The sequence below is a fragment of the Oryctolagus cuniculus genome, chromosome 9 (genome assembly GCF_051225735.1).
Source record: "Oryctolagus cuniculus isolate XC-2025 breed Fujian yellow rabbit chromosome 9, ASM5122573v1, whole genome shotgun sequence".
In the NCBI taxonomy this organism is placed as follows: Eukaryota; Metazoa; Chordata; class Mammalia; order Lagomorpha; family Leporidae; genus Oryctolagus; species Oryctolagus cuniculus.
The window spans coordinates 116,324,525-116,342,389 of NC_142875.1; the positions used below are offsets into that span (position 1 = coordinate 116,324,525).

General features: G+C 36.8%; 1 protein-coding gene across 3 annotated transcripts in view; it reads left to right on the top strand.

The window, feature by feature from the left end:
- Positions 1 to 17,865, top strand: part of PIK3C2G (phosphatidylinositol-4-phosphate 3-kinase catalytic subunit type 2 gamma) — a 403,205-nt gene that overhangs the window by 332,862 nt on the left and 52,478 nt on the right. For all 3 annotated transcript variants that reach the window (XM_017343356.4, XM_089303889.1, XM_051850300.3), the window contains one exon: positions 767 to 875. In XM_017343356.4, the coding sequence (XP_017198845.3) occupies positions 767 to 875 (109 nt within the window). The remainder of the gene's footprint in view (positions 1 to 766; positions 876 to 17,865) is intronic.

The following is a 17,865-nucleotide window of genomic DNA, read 5'->3' on the forward strand; positions in this document are numbered from 1 at the left end:
GAAAACTGACGAGGTCACATGAAAATAACTATACTTGCAGATGTCACAGAGATTTTCAAATGCAGATGCTTTAAGCATCAGAAGTCAAGAAATTAGAGTGGGAGCACGTTTAAGAGTCTGAGAAGGAAGTAAAGTCATTCTGGAAACTTTGAGAGGTGACATCAGGCTTGAGAATTACTAAAAAGAAAATCTAACAGAATAAATGAGAAAAAAAGAGTTGTAGGGAAAAATTTCAAAGTTCAGCTGGAAATACCAAATTTGACATCAGTGGTTACAATCAGATCCTATTAATCATTTCCCAATATAAATCAATCCCTGTTAATTGGTTGTCCTTATGGTTTCATAACTTACATATTAGTGCAACCTAAAGACTCAGGCCAGATGAGAGCATGTTATTGGTTGAAACATTTAGTGCAGTATTGTTTTTAGTGAATGCACAAGAAATAATATATTCCGAACTCTTTGAAAATCATTAATTTCATGGAGAATTGGTGAAGCCCCCACATGTATTTAAAGGACAAAATGTGTAGTCTGGCATAAATAAAGCAAGAAATAACAAATTCAATTATTACAACTATTAATACAGTTAAAAGACCACAAATGTCCCCAGCCATGCTGATGAAACTCCCAGGGTTAACCACTCACATAATGGCATTTTAACATGGTTTCATTGGCCTTTCCGTTGGATGTAGCTCAAACCTTGTGAACAATCCTGCAATGAAAAGGCCAATATTCAAACTAATGGAGATTTTTTCTTTTAAAACAGGTTTCCTCACTGGTGGCATTTACCTTTTACAAACTCAGATCACAAAAGATTCAGAGATCTAAATCATTACATGGGACAGATATTAAATGGATCCTACAAAGTTGCAAACGTATGTCCTATTTAAGATATCAACTATTTCATATATTACTGGAAATATATATATATATGTCTTCATATGTGATACATGTTCTGTTACCATGTTTATTTATATGTTACTACTAATTTTCATAACTAAATTGAGGTGAGCATTTTTGATACATTAAGCCTTAGAGCTGCTGCAGACTTTTTAAAAATAAAATGGTAAGTAGTTCAATATCCAGTCAAATTTTGGACTTTCCTGACATTTCCAACAAGAAGCAGTGAGTGGAGTGGCATTTCAATATTCAAAATGTTTACAAAAACCTTCTCTAGTTCAGTTAGTCAGTGAGTATGCATGTCTAATTATGTGTAACACCAGGACTAGGGACCCTGGAGCAGCTACAGGGGTATAGAATCTCAGCCTCAGATAACTTCATTGCAGTAATATGTGAAAATTCCATGCTATAACGCACCCTAGAGTTTTTGAGGGGTAAGAATTGCTTCTGCCACAACAATCCAAAGGCTTGAAGAAGAGAACACATGGGTTGGGCCTCTAGGCTAGAATGTGTGGTAGACTGGGTGTATGTAATGCATTTCAGCTTCGGACGTTTTCAAACTGTGACGAGTTCATCAGAGCATACGCTAATATGTAAGTCGAGGAGCATACTCACCTGCATACATATGTAAACATTTATGTAGACATGTGGCACATATACATATACATGGAAGAATGAGACTTGAAGGACTTGCCATACATGACTATGAAAGTCTGAATCCAAAGTCTGTGGGCTAGGCTGCAAGATTGGAGAGCCAGGGAGGAATGAGGCTCACCCAGCTGGAAGGGGATCTGTGTCAATCAAAACCTACTGATGTGTTCAACTTGCCAAAATAAAAAACTTCAGAATAACCTTTGGCCAAATATAGGGGCACGGTGGTCCCACCAAGCTAGCATAGACAAGCAATCATCACAGGAGCAGTATGGGGCTCACTACAGTGAGAAATAGGAGGTCCCTCACCATTCTGGTAGAGCTTGGCTCTCCTGTGCAGACTAGAACTGTGTTCCTCTATATTTTTTAGCTTTTTAAACTGTAAAACGCAAACATTCATCCTCAAAGAATCTACAAAAGAAAATTGGAAATTTCAAAGATCAGTTGTTTAAGAGAACTCCCATGTAACTAGGCAGTACTTTCAAAACATGACTGGAAATTCTTGGCCATAAGAGGAGGAGTTTGGATTTCCTCCTGTAGGATTGCAGAGGACTTGTATGATTTCCTCATAAAGTAGAATAAGATGGGAGTGACCTTTATGTCTTCCAAGTTAATAGCATGACCTTCTAATGGTTTCTCCTGGGATAGTCACTGTGGAAGCCTTCAGCTACCATCTGCCAAACTGAGCTTCCCTGAAGCTGCCAGGCAGAAAAACTACAAAGATAAAACAGAGAGCTGTCCATGAAACAGCAACTGTATTAGTTTCCAGCTGAGATTTCAGACCTAACCATCAAATGATTACAGACTTTCTAGAGATCTCAAGCAGAACATCCTAGCTGAGCTCTAACAAACCCCACAACTGCGAGACAATATCACAATTGCTGGGGCAGGCATTGTAGCACAGTGAATAAAACCACCATGCGGGAGGAATAGATCCCATACTGGAGTGCCAATTCGAGTACCAGCTCCTCTACTCCCCATCCTCTTTCCCCCTAATGCACCTGGAAGGCAATGGATGATGGCCCAAGTACTCAACTTCTTTCCACCCACCCAGGAGGCTCAGATGGAATTATTGACTATTTTATTCTGGCCCAGCCTGGCTGTTTTGGGCAGTTGGTAAATGAAACAGCTAGTGGAAGATTTCTCTCTAAACCTTTCCAATAAATTTGTTAATAATGATGATGACAACTCACTATAAACCAATAATGTAGTGAAAGCACTTTTTTAAGTTCATATATTTTCATTGTTGCTCATTATATACATTATTATTCATCTGTAGATTTTTCTCTGCATAGACATTTAGAGTTGTTCCAGTGTGTAGTAATTACGGATACTGCTGTTATAATCATTATTTTACCTGGATGACTCAGCACACATATGCTGTCCATATACCTAGAAGTAGAATTCCCAGATTGTAGGATCTACTTATCTTTACAACATGATAGATAAGGACCAATTTATTCTCACTTGCAAAAAATCAATGTTCTGAATTTCCATAACTTTTCTATACTGGTATTTTCAGTTTTAGTAATTTTTGGCCATTCTGGAGGAAGTACATCTCTTGTTGCATGTCTTGTTTGTATTTTCCTTTTACTAACGAGCTTGAACACTTGTTCATTAATTGGCGGGTGTCACTTAGATACCCTCTTCAGTAAATTCAAGGTCATGTATCTTATTTTCTATGAGCTATTGGACATTGTTTTATTGATCACATTTCTTCGTATGTATGGGCAGAAATTATTTGTAAAGACTTTCTCCCATTCTGCATCTTGTCATTTTGCTCTTTATCATAACTTTTGATTGTCAGAAGCTCTTAGTTTATTGTTGCAAATCATATTATTTTACTGTAGAGTTAGAGGAAAATACCCTACTCTAATGTCATAAAAGTGTGAATTTATTAGGATAATCAAGGACTTTTCTCCTCTACTCTATGAAGATGATTTACATCAATGGCTTCCATCATTTTAAATTTAATTTCTAATTTTAAATTTGCTTCAGTGGAAAAAACCCCACATGTTCACAATGTTTTACCATTTTTGTGTTGCTGGGTTTAATATAACATTTTCTTCAGTATTTGTTTTCACCTTTGTACATGAAAGATTCACCTGGAGTTTCTTACAATGTTCTTCCCTGCTAAGTTTCAAAATCAAAGATATGCTGGCTTTGTAATAGTTGGAAAGCATTTTTGCTTTTATCTGACTCCCTGGAAGATCTTGTATAAAATTGATTGTTTTTTTTTTTTAAATAATTGGGAATGCCATCTAGATCTGGATTTTTTTAATGATGGGACAATTCACATTTTCTATTCTTGCTTGAGCCATTTATTTATTAACTTATTTTTCTAGCAATTTGGACTTATTGACATAAAGTTAATAGTATTTTCACATAACCTTTAACATATGTAGTTTGGAGTGCTGCCTTCTCTATTCCTGATGTATATAATTTATGATTTATCTTCCTTTTCATCAGCATGTCAGTATTTGATCAGTATTTCAAGAGGAGTATGAAATTCATTAATCTTTGCAAAGAATGAAATGTGAGGTTTTGATTCTCTCCATTGTATTTTTTTGCGCTTATTTTTGTTCATTATTTTCCTCCCTCTCCTTCCTTTGGTTATAATTTACAATCTTCAATTGGGGTTGTATTTTTTAATTTGAAAGGCAGATTTAGATTTTATATATATATATATATATATATATATATATATATATATATATATGGGAGAGAGAGAGAGAGAGAGAGAATCTTCTATCTGCTGTTTAACTCCCCAAATGGCTACAATACCCAACACTTGGCCAGGCCAAAGCCAAAAGCCAGGAGATCCTTACAGGTCCCCCACATGAGTGCAGGGGCCCAAAGGACTTGGCCCATCTTATGCTGCTTTTCTGGGAACATTAGCAGGAAGCTGGATCAGAAGGCTAGTACTCCAACCAGCTCCCATTTGGGATGCCTGCATGGCAGGCAGCCCCTTAACCTGTTCTGCCACAATGCTGGCCCCTGGTGTTGTATTTTCCTCTATTTGGTCTTGAGGTCTCTTTCACACACAAACTCGAGAGCTGCCCTGAGTGGCTCTAGGAGATATGGGTTGATGTTTACCATGTTCCTTTCACAGGGTCATTGTGCTTCCTGGCAGCAGTCTAATGCCTGTTTGCCCATGATCAGGTTCTCTCTCACAGGAAATTTGTTTGCACTGCAGGTGCTCTTGTGCCTCTTGTCTGACCTCTGTCTGGCTTATGTGTACCAAGATAGCCACTCACTTGGAGAGCCTTGACCACCTCCCAAGGCCAGTGGGAATGGAGGTGGCCTTCTCAGAGATTCTTGACCTCATTCAGCCTGTAAGGTCAAGAGTGAGAGAGTAGGAAGGACTTGTGGATCAAAGCTTTGATTACAGTTCACAGTGTATCCACACAGATTTTTCTCAGGGAGCTCTTTTTATTTTATTTTTGTTTTTGACATGTAGAGTTAGACAGTGAGAGAGAGACAGAGAGAAAGGTCTTCCTTTTACCGTTGGTTCACCACCCAGGTGGCTGCTACAGCCTGTGCATTGCGGCTTGCACACCGCGCCGATCTGAAGCCAGGAACCAGGAGCTTCCTCCTGGTCTCCCATGCGGGTGCAGGGCCCAAGCACTTGGGCCATCCTCCACTGCACTACTCCCGGGCCACAGCAGAGAGCTGGACTGGAAGAGGAACAACCAGGAATAGAACCTGGGGTGCCGGTGCCGCAGGTGGAGGATTAGCCTAGTGAGCCGTGGCGCCGGCTTCAGGGAGCTCTTAGTGGTGGGTTTAAAGCAAGCAGCCACAAGCTCCGTGGAAGTCATATGATGACCAAGAGGCAGTCACTGTGGCCTAGCTGCAGTCAGTGGCAATCAATTCCATTCTATTTATCTGTCCTATAGGGAAGTCTTCACCAGGAGGTAGTTGTATGAGAGATGCGCAAAGTCAGGTGACCACATCATGGAGATGGAAGGAAGAAGAGCAGCTTCTAGAACATCAAGATTCAGCTTGTATTCAAGACAGATGCCAAGGCAACATGAAATTATGGGAATTACCTCTAGGTGGTTATTTTCAACCTTTATCACATGTTTAAAATTCTAAGTCCCTTCTAATAGATTTAATTGCACCTCACATGTTTATATATTACATATTATGCTCTTTGTATACATTTAGTATAGATTGTATATAAGTTTCATACATAATATTGGATTTTATCATTTGTTCTAAACATTTAATTTTTTTTAACTGTGATTCCTCCTGTGGTCATGCATTAACAATTATATTTTTAATTATTCAAATATATTATTTCCAGTGTAATTGACCTGCAATCAGATCTCACTTTGCATCATTTCAGTCCTTTCTAGTTTTTGAAATGTGTTTTATAGTTCTGAATGTTGTTGATATAGGCACATAGTCTATGTATGTTTTAAAAGAATATATTCTGAAGTTGTTAGAGGCAATATTCTACATATTTATATTAGTGTACATTATCTTTGGTTTTTATATTAACAGAAGTATTTTAAAATCTTTTATTTGTGGATTTGATAATTTTTATTTTTTACATTAGTTTTTGCTTTACATATTTTCTGACTATGATATTGGGATTATTCACATGTTGAATTGCATTTTCCCGGTATTTTGAGATTTTCAGTAATATTCATGTCTCATCTCTTTCAAATGATGGCTTCTGTCTTAAAAAATTTTTATGTAATACTAATGTAGCCAAACATCTTCATTACAACTTTTCCCGTTGTTTAAAAGTAACACAGCATGATAAATGTAATCATTTCTCTTATAAGCAACATACAGATGGGTTTTGTTCTGTATCTATTAACAACTTTGTCTTTCAGTTGGATTGTTTAATCCCTGGTATTTGCTACTGTGTATGTGCATGTATATAATTCTGCCATTTCCAAAGTACTTATTGACACATCCAATATTTGGCTTTTCTCTCCTTTCCTCATTTTTAAATGTTTAATTTATTTGAAAGGCAGAGAGAGACAGACACAGATCAATTTTCTATCCACCGATTCATTCCCCAAATGCCCACAACAGTCAGAACTGGGCAGGGCGAGGCCAGAAGCCAGGAATTCAATCTGGGCCTCACATGTAGGTGGCAGGGACCCAATTACTTGAGCTATTCTCTGCAAACTCAGACGCAGAGCTCGGACTTGAACCAGGCATTTCATTAGAGGATGCGACTGTCCCAAGTGGTGACTTACCCTCTGCCCCAAATGCCTGTCGTCTCATTTTCAAAGTAATAATATTATTTATTCCATTTTTGTCCTAAGTAGTCCCAGAAGTTATACATTCTTTTATTGTTAGGAATTAGCATAGAGATTAAAACATGCATTGTTTATTAAAGTGTAATATAAATTATGAGTTTGTGAATTCCCCTATGATACAGGGTTTTATAACATTTGTTCTATTTACTCAACCTATGCATATCTTCTGTTACACTAATAATATTAATCATACCTGTACCTATAAATATGTCACTGTTACTTCATACAATTGAAATTTTATTAGTCTTTAACCCTTGAGATACCTCAACAATAAGTTGAGGAATGAGTTACAATGATTTTAAATCTTTAAAGTATCTTCTCACTTTCATCCTGTTGAGAAGTTATTCATTCTAATGGTTGCTTCTTTGAAAGTACTTTTTCCTTATTCCTTGTCTTTTTGATATTTTGATTTTGCTCTTGATTTTCTGTGCTTTTACTATACATTATGCTTAGATAGGATGTTTCATTTATCATGCTTGAGTTTTGGTGCTTTATGGCTTTGTGCTATGATGTCTCTCACGAGTTTCTGAAAGTTCTCGGTCATTATCAGTTCACGTATTGCTTATTCCTTTTCCTCCCTGGAACTGCAATAACATTAAAACTTCCCACTTTATCCTTTGTTTCATTCTGTTACTCCTGGTTTTTTTTTTTTTTCCTCATTTTCTCTCTCCATTCCTCATCTATCTTCTGAGTTTACTTCTGTGTTTAATGCACTATTAAATCCACTCTGAGTTCTTAATTTTCAATATATTTTTTGAAATTTCATACTAACAATTTTGAGTTCCTGGTTTTTCCTAAGACCTTCAATCTTTCCTGTTATTTCTTTGCAAGTAGTAAGCATCATTATTTTAATGTAAGATTTATTTATTTGAAAGGCTGAGTTAGAGTGACAAGGAGGTCTTCCATCTACTGGTTCATTCCCCAAATGGTCTCAATAGTCAGAAGTGGGCCAGGCTGAAGCCAGGAACCTGGAATCCCATCCCAGTCTCCCACGTAGGTGGCCGAGCTCAGGAACCTGGGTCATCTAATGCTGCTCTCCCAGGTGCATTAGCAAGGAGCTAGATCAGAAGTGAGGCAGCCAGGACTCAAACTGGTGCTCACAGGGGATGCTGGCATCACAGGCAGCCCTTAAAACACTGTGCTATAGCACCAGCTTTCTTACTTTAAATCTGACTTAACACGCCAGTATTGAACACATTGCATGTATGTTTCTAAATGTCTAGTGTCACTGCTGGTTTCTCATCAGGTAGTCTTGTTCACTTGTGAGCCTCGTTATTTTCTTTTTCATCATGGCCAGATGGCTTGTAATATCCTTTGTAGAAATCATGTGAAACCCAGATACTACTACCTTAATGTTAAGACAAATCATAAAATCTGGGAACATTAACAATCAGAATTGCTAAAATTCAACTGACACAATACTAATTAGTCAAAATTGATCTGTAGCCCTTGTGCAGTCCTATTTTTGGTTCATTTCTAGACATTTTGGATCTAAACCAAAAGGAACAGATGTCACCAAGTGCATACTTGGCAGCTGTGAGTTCCATTCACTTCCCTCCTCTAAGGTGGTCACAAGTTCCATTCGATCTTAGTCTCTTGACTCTTGTCAAAGAGTCAAATTCTGCAGTCACCAGGAATGAGAGTTTAGAACTACAATGATCACCCAAGCCACCTCTCAGTTTCCAGAGGTATCTGCGCTGCGGCTTCCCCACATCAGTTTTGTATTCTACTACAACCCTTCTGTAACAGACTACTAAGTCTGTTACGATCTAAGTATCAGTGTGTCTAAGTCTATGGATCTAAGTCTGTGGTCACTTCCTACCCCAAAAGAAGCATTTAAGGATTTGTTTCATCTTTGGTACTACCCAGATCCTCAATCTGTCCTTTCCTGATGGCCAAAAGAGGTCTCTTGAAGTCACAAACCATATACACACAGAGCTGAAACAACTCCTTTTAAATGTTGAAAGGAACTCTAATTCTCTATCATTAGGTGCTCCTGTCACTAACTTGTACGAAATGTTTCTGTGAAACCAATATTAGTTTCCAGTTCAGGCATGAAGCTACCAGAATCCTGGTAGAATTTATGGATGCACACAAAATCATTCAGTGGTTTACTTAGGACATTATCCCCAGAGTAAAGACCATAAGGCCTCTTGAGTTCTTTTAATTTTTTTGTGCAAGAATTAGAACATGTATAGAATTTTTAGCTAATTAATATATCTTCTAATATTAACCCTACTAGCCAACAAGTCACCACTTTTTAAAATAAAAGGTCATCTCTGATATTCCATATGCTAATTAATAGAATTCCTTTCTCAATTGAATTGTATGAGTGAATAGCAGAAGCACATGTACTGGATGCCTATAGTATGGGGTTTCTTGATTGGAATATAAGAACATCTTCTTCCCTTCTCCCTCATTTCACTGGCCCTAATTGTGCATCATTGCTTAGGATATTAGCAGGCAAACCTTGGAATCTGAAGCCTTGATTAAATTCCAAGAGCACTTGAGTTATACTTTGACTTAATAAACACATATGTAATATCATATTATAGGTACGACATATTTCAAAGCAAATTCCAAGCACTTACAGAGTCAAAAAACTCTGTTCTTGGCTACCAACAAACCTTCCTCTAAACTGGATCTTAGGAAAGACTTTAAGTGAGATTACTTCTCTTATTTACAGTCTATAAAATAGATAAAATCAGGGTATACCTAGGAAGCCTTATTGAAATTTAAAAATACAATATATCAGTGCATATATCCAAAATTCCCTGGAGACTGAGGTGGGCACACTGATAGAGTAGGTTGGCTTATTGCTATGCCTATTTGGTTAATACTGGCTTAATAAATAGACCTAAGTAATGATTAAAAGTCCCTCAATTTAGATCATGGGTGTCTCAAGAATTATAGAAAATCTTGATTATCAATATTGACTGTATTGGGCCGCATATAGTCAGAAACGTGAGATAAAATTTTAAATCCATTTTCATTCCTGAGAAAAGTGGTTCCCAGAGCACACTTTACTGTGCTGTGAACCTTACCTTGGAGCGTACTACATTCTCAACCCTATCCTAAACTGACTCACAACCTGGAAATGGGGACCAGTAATTTGTTTTAATAAGCCCTCTAGAAGATTCTTACACATGCTAACATTTGAGAACCATCATCTCAGATGATAAACACCTTTCCATGTTTTTTTTTTTTTTTCCAGTCTGTATATGGTCAATTTGGTTTCTAATATAGCAAGTACTGAGGTATCCTACTGTATCACTGATTCTTAATAAGTATAGTTTCAAGAACATTCTGCTGTAACATTCTCTCAGGGCTGGTAGACTCTTAGCTGGAGATGTTGTTTTGTACAGAAAGACAAGTGTCTGAGCCCTTAAGGAGGTCCACTTAACTCAGTTTTGAGAGTTCAAGACGACATCCTGGAGGGTGTGGCATTCAAGATGATACTAAGTAGCAAGTAGCAGTTGTCAGTAGAAATTGAGAAAAGCCACACTAAACAGAGAAGTGCAGTAACAGTGGTGTGGCTAAATGCCTTTCTCCTGATCAGGAGCTTAAGGAACACAATGACCACATTCTTTTCCATTTTTACTTCTTGTCTAACACACTGCTTTAGCCAGGCCTACTGAATATTTGAAAATGACTATATAACAGGAACATTAACATGTGTCAGCCTGTAGGATTGATGTTGCTATTCAAACACTAAGGGATTGAAAGGTTTTATCAGAGAGGGTTCAGCAGTAGCCTCTATACTTGCTTATTCCAGTTCTTTTTAAAGAAACTAGTTCTTTCAGAATATTTAACTCATTTATGTATGTGGTATACATAAATGACTACATGAGTAAATGATAGGCATTTTAAACCTTGTCAAAATGGAAAGTGTAGAAAAATTGGAGCTATCACAAGATAAATATTAAGAGTTGTAACATTTTCCCTCAATCCAATGTATAATCCCACTTGAATCTCATAATTACAGAAACCACTGGCTTAATAGAAAATGACCTTGGTAATTCTTCCAGTTGTCAAATCTAGCACAGGCTCCACTGGCTGCCGAGTGCCAAACCCAGTAACAGGGCCTGGCCACCACTAGAAAGTTAGTAGAATACCGAGTCGTGATTGCAGCTTCTTGAAACATCATTCAGATCTTGCAAGTCGCATTTGCCATGCTTCTATTATGAGCAAAGATAAAGAAGTAAGTGCTATGCATTCACCATGGGAACTGAAATTATAATGGGATAACGGAAGGTTGTATAATGTTGGTAGTAAAATGACAAAGATGGAAAGCAACTATTGAAAATTGTTAGAGGATCTGAAAGCTAAGCAATAGGAAAGCAAAATCTTATACTTGCATACTTACTATAAATTTTACAACCTTCTCTGAGTATATTTGGTATTCCATCTCAAACAATGGATAATGGAAACTGAGTTAACACAGAAGCTTCTCCCCTATAGGATCAGGTCAACAATCCACTGGAGTCGAGTGGTTTTGAATATTAAATAATTTAAGACTATTGACCTCTTAATGCCTCTCATTGACTAACATTCTCCAAGGGTCATGTCCATTCACCTATGTCAAGGGCTATGGGTATGGCAATGATCTGCAAGGGATGATGCTGAGAGAGCACTGAGTGGGATGTCATCTTTGCATTCCAAGGGCTAACTTATTGATGATACCAACTCTGTTTGGAGACAATGCATTTCAGGATATAAAGTGTCAAGTAACAGCTGAAACTGTCTTTGGCCTATGTAGGCAGAGACAAGACCATGCGTAATAAAGAGGCTTCTGATTTCTGGTCCTGATATGAAAAGGGTGAACATGGATAGGTATCTGTCTTTACTTATCTGGAAACTTGAAGAATGGCTTCATATAAAAGCATTACTGAAGGGGTGTCCTGAGAGCAGAAGGTATACACAGGTTGGGAATATTGCAAAGGCACACTTTAGCAGAACAAGGCTTGGTGAAGTCTGGTTCCTTCATACTATTTGCTGCATGTAAAAATATAAACAACCCGCCCAATGTACAGCTTGCAGCCTTCATCACGTTCACATTTTCAAGTGCACTAAAGTACTTTGAGAGGTCCTAAGATATTTTCATTTTTGTTTTGTTTTTAATCTCTATTGGTCAATATTCAGGGCAAGGAAGGGTCAGGAAATTTTGAGCACCATATTGCTTTTAATCGTAAAGACTAGACTTATGGTGAGACATGATAATAAAGACAGAGGAAAAAGAGACATTTACATCATCAAGCATGATATACTATCATGAAATCACAGATCCTAATAATGCTCAAATTGAGACTGTTTCACCCATCTTCTAACAATGTCATTCCAAGGTAAAGAATTCTTATTCCATAAGAGTCTCCTTCTTAAACTACCTGAAATGTGGCATACTTTCTCCCAAAGCATCACCTCAGTAATTAACTTGGTTGATTTTGCAAAGCAAGTACTTAAAATAGGCTACTTTAATGAGATTTATAACCTGTATCACATTATTGCCATTTCAAAACAAAATAATGCACTATTAATAGATGCCAAGTCAATGAAAATTAAATATGGATACTGCAAAGCACTGGCAATATTAGCTGCCACTTTCAAAAAACAACTGTTACAGTCATTCAACAACTGTTTATTGCTTCCATAATCTCTGGTCAGAGGAGCCAAAAATAGTACCAAGTACGATCAGCCATGATCAACTCTCTCAGAATAAAAAAAGGGAGGTTTATAAAGTATCTTCAGGGGTCTCATCCTTACAGGTACTGGTTCTACAATTAGAAGGTGATATGCAGGTATATTTTTTTAAGAACCCACGTGATTCAGATGGACTGCAGGACTTAGAAATCTCTACCCAAGGAAGCTGAATCTGGCACAGATGTTGCTGTAAGGAGCTTGTAGCCTGTCTATATTCTATGTTCAGGTATACTCATGGCCTCATAGACACGTCCGTAACTTCACATATTGGGTTCTTTCTCTTATTCCCAGGGAATTGCAGGGGCCTTGAGACATTGATGGTTACTTGTGTTATGTGGTGATAGAAGCATAATGATGTCATCAGCTTCTGATGAGTGTAAATAGCAGTGTGCCCCAGTTCATCACTCGGGTTCTGCAATGCACGGTACAATATACTGTTCATTCCAAATGGACTAGTCATCCTAAAGCTTGATGCATCTTCACATGTTTATAGACATTTTCCTGAATCAACTTACGAAATTAAAATTTTATGATTAAAGTAAATGTTACTGATCTTAAAATCATGTAAATATTTCTAAAATATCATATTGAGATCTTATAATTCTTATTGATATAAAATCCCTTTCATCATATATGTATTAACAGAATTGTCTATAAGTACATAAACATGAAAAGCTCCAAAGGGATGTATTTTTAAGTGACATGAGTATCTCAGAGGACTGTTTATACCTTCTCAAGTTCTGTTCCTCTTTATAATAAAACATGAGAATTAAAGTATGTAATATCTGTGTTGAATATTCTTGTGATAGGATAACCTTCATCGTTTATCCTGGAAAAAATCCTTCTAAAATCTGTTTTTCCTACTGCTTGTCATATGGCAATGCAATAAAGGTGAAGATAATTCTATTATGTCTATACACTAAAACTCACATTCTGTTTTAGTTATATGGTATTATTTATTTATGACCATTGAAGAATACTTTACACCATTGTAAATAACTTTGTAAAGACTTTTAAATTTATTTTCTGAATTAAGATTTTGAGAGCTGTAATCCAAGAAGTTAAAATTCAATATATGTCATACTCTCAATGAGTTTATAATATGGTGATAAATACAGATTTGAGTTGAATTAAAGGTAAAAAAAGAAGTAAAAAATCCATCTTGAGTACAAATTTGGACAGTCTTTTCTTACTAAAAGATTACGTACCCTTCTAGGGGCATTCTTCATTGTAAACAGTCTTGGTTTTTGTCAAGGAAATCAGATAAAGAATCTATCTTAAAGTCCAGAATCAGGTATGTTGGATAGGCACGAGGTCTCTGAAGGTTTAATCCAAGGTACAAGAGCAGTAGAGTTAGAGGGATGCCTATAAATCCCTGTTATCTCCTTCAGTTGCATGGTACACACACACAGTTGATAGAAGTAAATAGACTTTAAGAAGACCACAAGTACACACTAGCCCAATATGACATCCAATTTGCTTGCAAGCATCACTTAGGACATCCTTGTCCCAAATATACCTGGATTTTGTTTGTTTAGCTTCACCGTTTTCTGGAAATCTGATACAAACTTTTTTCTTTCAATGTTTGTTGTTTCATTCAAGGAAATGTTAGTGGTACTAATGGTGCCATTTTTTTGGTACTATGTTGTGAACTAAATAAAATCTTTATAAAGTTTATAAAGATATAATAAAATTATAAATGGTTACACTACCTAAAATAAATGCATACACACTTTTCAGTTTAGCTGAGATATGCAAATAGCTATTTTTTCATTTAAATCCATATTCATCATGATTTTTAGCTGTTTGCAGTGTGGTTGCTCATTTTTAGAAATCCCCTAAAATAAAGAATGTTATCACTTAAGGTTTAATCAGTGTTGTCTTTTAAAGCAGAAATCTAATGTCAAAATAAATCCAAATGGATAAATCCTATCTTAATGGTGAACATATGTTTCTTGTTCCCTGCTTGCTAAACCCAGATGTTAATTACTACATTTGACACTACATTGCTCTCTTCTTAGTTGGAGCTGGCTGAGATTACATTGCAGGCAGGATAAATGTCATATGTGTACTGTCAGTAAAAACCAAGATTATTTTTCACAGTCTAGTAAAATACTGATGACATTTTAAAGCTAGAATTATGGAAGAATCTTTAGAAATTCACTATTCCTCATAGTGTCATTCATCCATGTAACGCTAATATGAATATAGTGGGTTGAACTACATTAAGGAGTGGACATTCTGACAATCTGCTTTCTGAAAAATGGAATAAAATACAATTACTGTTCAACTTTGATTTAAAGCTCTTATGAGAATTCATTTTTAAATTCACATTTTCACAGCACTTCATGGTGTATGAGGGAGATAGATCTAGCTTATTGTTTTAACTCACTAAAACTAAATCTTACAGCCAATTTTAGCTGTTTGGCTCACCAGTTAATAAATGGGAACTCTTAATGTGCTATTTTAAAGAAAGAAAAAATTGATATCAGTGTTATATGATATTATTTCTGCTCTTTGCAAGTACTTCAGCTCTCCATAGTCTTAAAAAGTATATTCATCTAATACAGGAAAAATCACTTAGGTTTACAGCAATGTGAATCGATCAACTCTTTCAAAAGATCAATCACTGTAAATTACAAATGACTTTAATATAATTGGTAAACAAAATATTAGGACACTGCACTGAGAATATTTGTATAAACCAATGGCAGATTTTCATGTACAGTTTGATAGTTGGCTTTCAAATCTGTTTTGCATTTTTAATTTAAAAACATACTATTAGACCTTAAAAATCCATCTCACATTAGCTAGAAAAACATTACTCTAGCAGAGAAAAAATATATACAACCTCATAATGTATTTTGCATAGCTTAGTACATTTACCTGAGCCACCGATTTAAAGCATCAATACCTTTAGATTCCAAGAATCATTCATTGCTTCACCAAGCATTGAATATTCTTTACAACCAGTATGTTCCACCTACCTAACAATTGTTAGGGTGCAAGCACTGACCAATCAGCATGACATCCAGACACTCACCAGCTTTATGGCCATCTAAGTTTACACTGGCTAAATATTTATTGTGATGGTGAAAATGCTATGTGATACAATGGGGAGAGGCGGCAATCAGGCTAGGCATGTAGACACACCAAGTTCAGTACCCTATAAGGTGTTCACATCCCACATCCAAGTGCTGGGGATTGAGTCTCCCCTCTGCTGCTGATCTAGCTCCCTGCTGGAAAGTAGGCAGCAGAAAATGGTTCAAAGATGTGAGCACTTGCTACTCACAAGGGAGACCTGGTTTCATTCTGGTCCAGTCCTGGCTGTTAGGGGCATTTCAGGAGTGAACCAGCTGGTAGATGATCGCTCCCTCCTCCCTCCCCCTCTCCCTTAGCCCCATCACTCTGCCTAACACTTAATAAGTAAATAAACATTTTAAAAGACTTCTAGAGATGTCAAGTTCAATGTCAGATACATGCACCTCTGGTTTAAGGGAAAGTTAAGCTAGAAATATACATACTGGAGTTACTGGCAAGTAACTGAATAATTGATTACCAATGCTTAAGAAGGAAAGCGTGATTGAAGGGCCAGAGGAAGGGAGGGAAGTATGATTATCTACTTAGAATTGTACCTGTGAGTTACATGAAATCTGTCTTCTTAATATATACTGTTTTGACTTAAAATTTTTTGTTAATAAGTACAAGAGAGGAACAATTTGAAGACCAGACCATGTATATACCAGTTTTCAAGTTTAAGGAAATAAGGGAGAATCAACCAAGACTGAGAAGGAAGAACCAGTTGGTCACCAGAAGATAATACCGAAATCAAAAAATGTTTTCAAAGAAGGAACGATTACTGTGATAAATGCTACTGATAATCAAAATTAAAAATAGAACACTGGATTAAAATGCATTTCTTTGATGAATTTAGCTAAATATTTTGATAAAAACATTATAAACCAAAATCTGATTGGAATGAGAGAATGTGGAGACAGATTTGAAATAAAAAGTAGAAAACAATGCCTGCAGGAACTTTGTGTTGCAGACTGGGGGAAAACCATATGCAGAGAAATGCAGATTACATATCTTGTGTTGAAATAAATTATATTCCTGTATGAAAAAAAAAAAAGAAAAGAATGCCCCGTTTAAGAAAAAAATGATGATATCAGAGAAATGCAAACCAGAGACCAGAGGGGATGACCTTGAGTACAGAAGACTTATTGGGACTTACTGGTCAAACCAGCCAATTCAAGTCCAAGACAGTCCATTTAACAGAGGAAAGGGTAAAGCAAAGTAAGAGGATAGATGGGTTGGTGGGAGCTGATAGAAATCCTTTGTTTTTTTTTTTTTTTTCCACCACAAAGTTTAGCCTTACGCTAGAAAGGGGAGGCAAGAGTGTTGGAATTTTGAGGAGTAAGAATAAAATGGTCATATTGGCGAGTGGAAGAGTGACTGGATTGGTTCATGACATTTGTGTAATTGCCAGAAGATCCTTAAGGCTCACTCAAGTGTGGTGGGAGCCTTGCTGAGTGCTTTTCTGCAGTCATTGCCAGCAGGCCTGTTACAGTTCCAGAATGGGCAGAAATTAGCCAGAGTTCATTTTTTTTCCCCCGCCAAGTGAAGAAAGACAAACGAGTTGTGAAGAACAAGCAAAGGAGTTGTTATAAATATGGACTACAAAATCCACACTGGCCAAGAAAGGATGTCAATACACGAAATGAGTTAGAACCAGGGAAGTAGCCTTACAGACAACAGATTTGTTTTAATTGTGTAACTAGAAGAAGCAAACTGGAGATGAGGGTGATGGTTTCTATTACTGGGAGACTGGAAACAAGAAAATGGAAGTCTTTTGGTCACTCATCAAGGCAAGATCAAGGGAACAGGAGTGAGTAGGTAGCATGAAGAGCAACATCATTGGAGAAGAGTTCAAGAACAAAGCATTCAGGATATGGGAGGATGATTTTTGCCAATGTTTGCCAAGTAAGTGTGAATCACAACAAGATCATGATTAGAGTAAGTGGTGGTATGTCAAGGCTAAGTTCAAGAAATAAAGCCCACTGACAGAGATCAATAGGAAGGTGCCAAGATGTGGGCTTGAAGGCAGTGCAGCCAGATATATTATCCAAAGTAAGGTGTGCTTTACAGAAGAACAAGTGTAGACAGCCAGGTGAATACCACCCCCCCCTACACACACACACCCAAATCCCAGATAAAATATTATAGAGGAAGAGAGGGAATACAACCACCATCTCAGACTTAAATGGGAAGCAGAATTGAATGTTCAGAGATCACAAATGTTGAGCATCTAAGTGCTTATGCTGAAGGGATTTCTGGT